This window comes from Oryzias melastigma, linkage group LG20 (assembly GCF_002922805.2).
Source record: "Oryzias melastigma strain HK-1 linkage group LG20, ASM292280v2, whole genome shotgun sequence".
In the NCBI taxonomy this organism is placed as follows: Eukaryota; Metazoa; Chordata; class Actinopteri; order Beloniformes; family Adrianichthyidae; genus Oryzias; species Oryzias melastigma.
The window spans coordinates 8,776,220-8,782,219 of NC_050531.1; the positions used below are offsets into that span (position 1 = coordinate 8,776,220).

The window sequence follows — 6,000 nt, forward strand, 5'->3', positions numbered from 1 at the left end:
GATAAAGAGTACTGCTGCTGAATGAGAGAAAAAGACAAAAAAAGAAAAGTAAATGAGCGAGTTTTTGTAGCATTTTCAACAATTCTACAAGAGAGATCTGAACTACAGATGGGGCTCTTTTAACTAATTGGGCGCCCTCCTGGCATCGATGCGAGCCGGCCAAGAAATGACTAATAAATAAATGAGAAATTCCTAGATGTGCCAAAGACGATTTGAGCAAATCAGCTAAGCTGTGTTGCTCCTCAGAGCAAAATCCTGTTGTTAACAATATTTTATAACTATAGTGCTCAATTATTTACAAGGAAACATGCTTTTTTATGTTTTCTCCCACATTCATGTTTTATTTTTGCCTCCAAAAGACTGAATGAGCAACAGCTAGATTACCTCAATTGCATGTTGGGGAGTCTCACAGATATAAGCAGCTCTGTGAATCATGGGTGAACACACACCACTGCTGAGTCACACGCCGTGCAGGAGGCGGTGTGTGTCGTATCATCCACCTCGGAGAAGCTCATGACTTTGGAGGACGTGACTTTACAGGTCTGTCACTGCCTCCTACGACCTGCCTCACATGTTCTGCAGAAGAGAATCATCGTTTGGATGACATAGCTGATGATTCAATTGTATTTTTCCTGTTTAGCAATCACAGGTCAAATTTTATTCAAATTTTAACTCTAAAGTGCATTTTTTTTCTTTTATTTGGCCTTAAGTAGCCCCAGAAATGCTCCAACTCCACTGATGTCTGGAAAATCAAAAGTGGTCTTTACCGCCCCCTAGTGGATATAAGTCGCTATTATTCCGAAACAATGCAGCCCTTCCTCCCTACTCCACAGTCACTGAAAAGACAACAAAAAATTTCTTTTTTAGTCTTTTATCTGAAGTGAAGTCAACTGTGTGCATGTTTGATCCCCCATCAAGCTCCACTCCTCTCCTGCAGATGGTTTTGAACACAGACAAGGCCACTAAACTTCCCCTCAACAACACAGCTCAGTTTTGGGTCTTAGGGCGGCACATTGCGTATTCCCTTTTATCTCCGCAGTGCCTCCGAGACGGAGACAGGAGTTGGTTTTTAAAGGATGAGGGGTTGCAGTCAGACGGAGGGGGTGTAGAATGTCTCATTTTTGCCCCTGGGGTGTGTGCTGCTGCTGCTGTTGCTCTCTCTTTGTTTGAACACTGATTAACAGAGAAAAAGACCAAAGAAAGAGAATGTGAAGGAAGTGTGCACAAAAGCAGGGAGGCTCCTTTCATTGCTTTTCTTTGGTATTTGTGTGCAGTTGTTTAGTGTGGAATTAGCCCTCCAAACCAAAAAAAATATACTTAATTTCAGATTTTGTGGAACTTTTATTCATTATGAATCTCTTGGGAACGAGGCCCCAACTCAACACAATCCAATAAATAACCTGTGGTGAGTTTCACTGCCTCCAAGTGGCAAAACAATCAAATCCTTTTTTCATTTTTGGAGAAACTAAAAGCTGGAATATACTTTATGTTGTGGATTCTCATAAGAGAAACCAGTTTTCTGCGGCCTTAAAGACATCCTGGAATATCTGGGCGGAGCTAAATCTGTCTAAAAATAACTTCATTTTTAGAAACCCTCAGAGAAAAAGAAAGAAGAAGTCGAAAGCAAAGGGAAGCTCCTTTAGCCTTTTTTTCTCTGTTTCCCGTAAATGCTCCAGATTGTTATTGTAAGTGACAACAGCTCACTCTGTTGACAAAAATATGTTTTTGAGCTCCTAAAAGTGCTGAGGCTGTCGTTAAACGTCATGCTATCTTAGCTGAAGGGTGTAAACAACATTTTTCACTGAAAACTCTAAAACACGTGTCAAAGTTAAGGCCCGGGGGCCGGATCCGGCCCTCTGGGTGATTATATCCGGCCCACAAGATTATTTTGTTTGATCAGTTGTTTTTAAAAGCCCAATTTTATCTTGTGCTTTTGACATATTGGAGCACATTCTCATTCTAAAGTCGCCAAAAATTGACATTTTGGGTGTCCTTAACTCAACATTTTTTTACGAACAGGTGTCCCCAACCTCGGGGCCGCAAACAGTACCGGAATGTGGACCTCACCGGTATCATAACCCTTAACCTGGTACCGGACAGTCGATAGTGGATACAGATAAATGGATGGGAGGGTAGAGGGTGGGTTCAGTTCGATTATTTAACTTGTCTCTGTTTGTAATTGTAAAGCGCTTCGAGCTTCGAAAGTATTAGAAGCTTTTTTCTTTATAAATAAAGTTTGATTTGATTTGATCAGTACTGGTTCTGGTTGCGATACCAGACGCGGATCAAGCTGGGCCAAACTTTTCGATTTGTGGGGCACAAAGGGTTCTAGAATTTGACAGAAGGGCTCGACCAGGTGCAAATGTGTGGCGTGTTTTGTTAATCCGCCTCATAATAGAAATAACATGAAACAAAGGTATGGTAATTATCCATTTTAAAACAGAACAGTTTGGAGTTTTTATTTCAAAACTGACTTTTCTTCTCATTTTGGTGCGAACTCCATCAATGGGATGAGGTTTATTGGAGAGAAATAAAAACTTAAAGAAATGCTGCATTTATGTGCTGTTGGAATGGTAGAGAAAATGCCTGTACGACTTAAAAATTAAACATGAACTTCAGAAAAACAACAAATCAAGCAATAATTTGGATTGTTAAAATAATTTATTCTAGTTTGGCGGGCCAGATTAAACAGTTTATGGCCCCCAGGTCATGGTTTCCCCACCCCTGGGCTAGGCTTAGGTTACCCGAGGTCCGGTCCGCAGTAAAAAGTTACATTTTTTAAGTTTTAAAAATGTAGTTTTAGTCTGTTTAATAAATGTTTATCCTGTTCGACCCCTTCAGGTGTGTTTTGGATTTGGCCCCAGTGTGTGATTGAGTTTGACACTTGTGCTCTAAATCATATTAATCCCTCCAACCAGTGTACAGACAGTAAAACCAGAATATTTCAATACAGAACACTCCGGATTTAAGCTTAATTAATGTTTTTCTGTTTAGAAATGATCCAAAATAACTGCTTTGCAAAGGTTAGTCATCAACTTAAGAGGCTCTTAAAATCCAAATATCAGCATCTTTTTGTAAGTCATTTAGACACCGTCTACAGTGCAGACTTTGGACATCTACGCTAAAAATGAGCTTCTGTCAACTGTCCCATACGACACTGTAAATCTGTAACCGCTCTGCCTGTTAATCAGTATCAAACTAAAAAACTCAGCGGGCAAAAACCCTCTCCAAACACTGAAGTGGCGTGCTATTGAACTCATTACACACTTTAAATGTGCTCCACTCTTTTGTCTATATTGAACCGAAGTGCTACAGTGACCAGCCTGCACTCAGGATCAATGAATTTAATCTCATTTTATCTTAATGGATGGTTAGCTCCTGCACAAAGATTGAGTAATTACCTCTGAGGGTTGACCTCAAATCAAATGATTCTCTTTCAAACTCAACAACCATGAAACACAATAATGATTACAGACATCGGACGGTTAGAAGACTGGACACTGGTGCGCAGAAACATTTTTGATTTGCCACCATTAATATTTCAAGATGCCTTACGGACCAGAATGCAGGATTTATGGGATCTCTTGTTGTATGGCACCTATAAAAGCTTTGAAACGGTAATGAGGAAGAAGAGGGACTTTGCTCACTAACGCTTCAGATCTTGTGATGCTGCGGAAGTACCTCTGCTTATCGCCGCAACCAGACACTGACCAGGTAACTCCTCTACGGAAAAATCTGCTTTAATTCAAGCAAAATGACTAACCGTGTAGCCGAACAGCGAAATATCATGCTTATTCGGGAATAAATTAGGATTAATCTTGCTAAAGGTTGTAAAATGAACAAAAAAGAAATCTTTTTATGTCTGTAGGCATGTTTAGTGATTATTTATTTTTATAAAAGGTCGCTTTTTATGCAACAACTCCAGCATGGATTGGAAGAATGACCTGAGACGAACCCACTCAGAGAGGAGCATCCCCTCCGCCAGCGATAAACCCACCCGGACCGACACAGGACTGCGGGACAAGATGGTTTCTGTGTCCGAGCTGGTGGCAAGGTAGGTCGTTTCTCGAACTGTGAAATTAAAAAATAAAAAGCTTAAATATTTAAGCATATGTTTCATGCAGGTATCAAACATCAGTGAGAGCAAGTTCAGGTGTCAAAGCAGCTTCAAGGCACAGCACACCTGGAGCGACAAAGCCAGAAGTAAGGTTTTTTTAGATGGGACTAAATCACCTGCACACTTCCCTGCACTGTTTTTCTGTTTTAATTTTTTTATTTAGAGGACACCGTCTCCCCAACCAAGCAGGGAGACCAGCTTGGAGTTTCTGCTGAGGAGAAACGAGGAGAGAAAACAAAGTGGAGCCAAGCCCATTTTGACCCGCAGTAAATCCGTGGGAAGCCTTCAAAACAGCAGCGGCTCCATTGAGGCCCTGATGGCTGTGTTTGAACCCAAGGGAGCTGCAAAAACCAAAGTGAGGAGCAGTTTCCCTCCTGCAAGCACCACACCGAACGGCACGGAAGAGATGCCAGTAGTGATGAACGGAGAGGCCGAGGACATGCTGAGCCCTGCAGAGGGGAAGAAGCTACTCACTGAAAACCACATCAAATATGAACATCATGAGAGTCAAAAGGTAAAAAAAATCCTTTTATTTATCATCCTACATGATTCAAAGTTCTGATGAAACTATTAGTGGCATATTTTCACTAAACCCACAAGCTACACATGTTTAAGGTTACTCGAGTAACACTCGCGGTAGAAGTTTTGACTAGATTTTCAACAAAGTCAAAACATTTGACTTTTGCCTCTTTTGTTTCTAGGATCAGTTTGAGATGTTTCTGTCTGACCTCCACAGCTCAGAGCTATGTAGGTCAGGGCCACCTCATGCTTAAGGCCAAACATTCAAAAAAATTAGTTCAGCCTTTGATCAAAGTTGAAGAAAACTACAACTCAGTTCGTCTAATTCATTTAGACCAGGGGTCTTCAACCTTCAGCACTTAAACGAGCCATTCGAGTCGATTTCTCAAAGACAACAACCCAGTGGGGGCCACAAAGTCTGAACTCACCCTTTAAAATACAGGAAAATTATTTGTATTTATGTTATTATTATAAATGTGAATCAACTTTTGCTTATTAGGCATAAATAAACGATAAATATATTTAAAAAACATTATCCTTTTATTAGCTTTTGACAGAGGTTCACAACTTCCTTTCAAAATAAAAGGCACCTTATGTCACAAAGGATCAGTATAGTACAGGGGTCTGCAACCTTAATTGATTAGTTATTTCAGTTTTAGATTTTTAATGTCAAAATACAAAGCAAATTATGTAAAATAAATTTTGAAGAAATATTCTTTAAATTTGTGTTTTTATTGTAATGTTACTGAAATAAAATAATCCACAATTCTTATATTTTGGTAAATTACTCTAAAGTGATTAAAGTTTGAAACAAATGCAGTTTAAAATTGTTAAAAATGATTTAGAATTACGTGTTATGTGGTTCACATCTTGAAAAAGCATTAATAAAAACTACAGTTTATTTTTAATGTTTTGAGGGTTTTTTTTAATAGTTGGATTTTACCTCAATGTTTTTTTTGAAAGTAAAAGGAGAAAAACGATAAAACGCATCATGTTTGACTGTCTTGTATTTTATTTTGGATTTTAACTGATGTATTTTATTTTGAAAGTAAAAAAATAAAGTAAAAACAGCCATAGAAACATATAAACACGGTTGTAATTCAATATTGCAAAGTTTCAAATCTGCATTTTATAAATTATTTTTGATGATTACAAAATCATAAATATTGTGTATTTTCCTAAGTTTCTAAATAACATGGGACTTTCTGGCTCTCGCTGGATTTTGATTTATAAGAAAGTGGACCAAATTACTCCTTTAGTGTCAAAGGTTGCAGACCCCTGGTATAATATAAAGTCAACAGTGATTTAAAAAAAAAAACTGTTTATTTTACTTTTTGTGGTCCGCAGTGAGAAATTTGGAAATA

At 38.6% G+C, this 6,000-nt stretch overlaps 1 protein-coding gene and 1 long non-coding RNA gene across 4 annotated transcripts in view; one reads left to right on the top strand and one right to left on the bottom strand.

Annotated features, from left to right (window-relative positions):
• Positions 1-6,000, bottom strand: part of LOC112151087 — a 78,180-nt gene that overhangs the window by 48,150 nt on the left and 24,030 nt on the right. Inside the window, exon 4 of one of the 3 annotated variants that reach the window (XR_002920070.1) lies at positions 3,939-4,071. The exons of 1 other annotated variant lie outside the window; for it this stretch is intronic. This is a non-coding gene — a long non-coding RNA (uncharacterized LOC112151087). Of the gene's footprint in view, positions 1-3,938; positions 4,072-6,000 lie in introns of those variants that run through there. One more of the 3 variants, XR_002920071.2, reaches the window with a different exon arrangement.
• Positions 3,577-6,000, top strand: part of LOC112151084 (LIM domain and actin-binding protein 1) — a gene marked incomplete in the record, with an annotated part of 12,617 nt that continues 10,193 nt past the window's right edge. The window contains 4 exon segments of the mRNA XM_024279742.2: positions 3,577-3,714; positions 3,901-4,054; positions 4,125-4,203; positions 4,281-4,631. Coding sequence (XP_024135510.1) covers positions 3,927-4,054; positions 4,125-4,203; positions 4,281-4,631 — 558 coding nt within the window.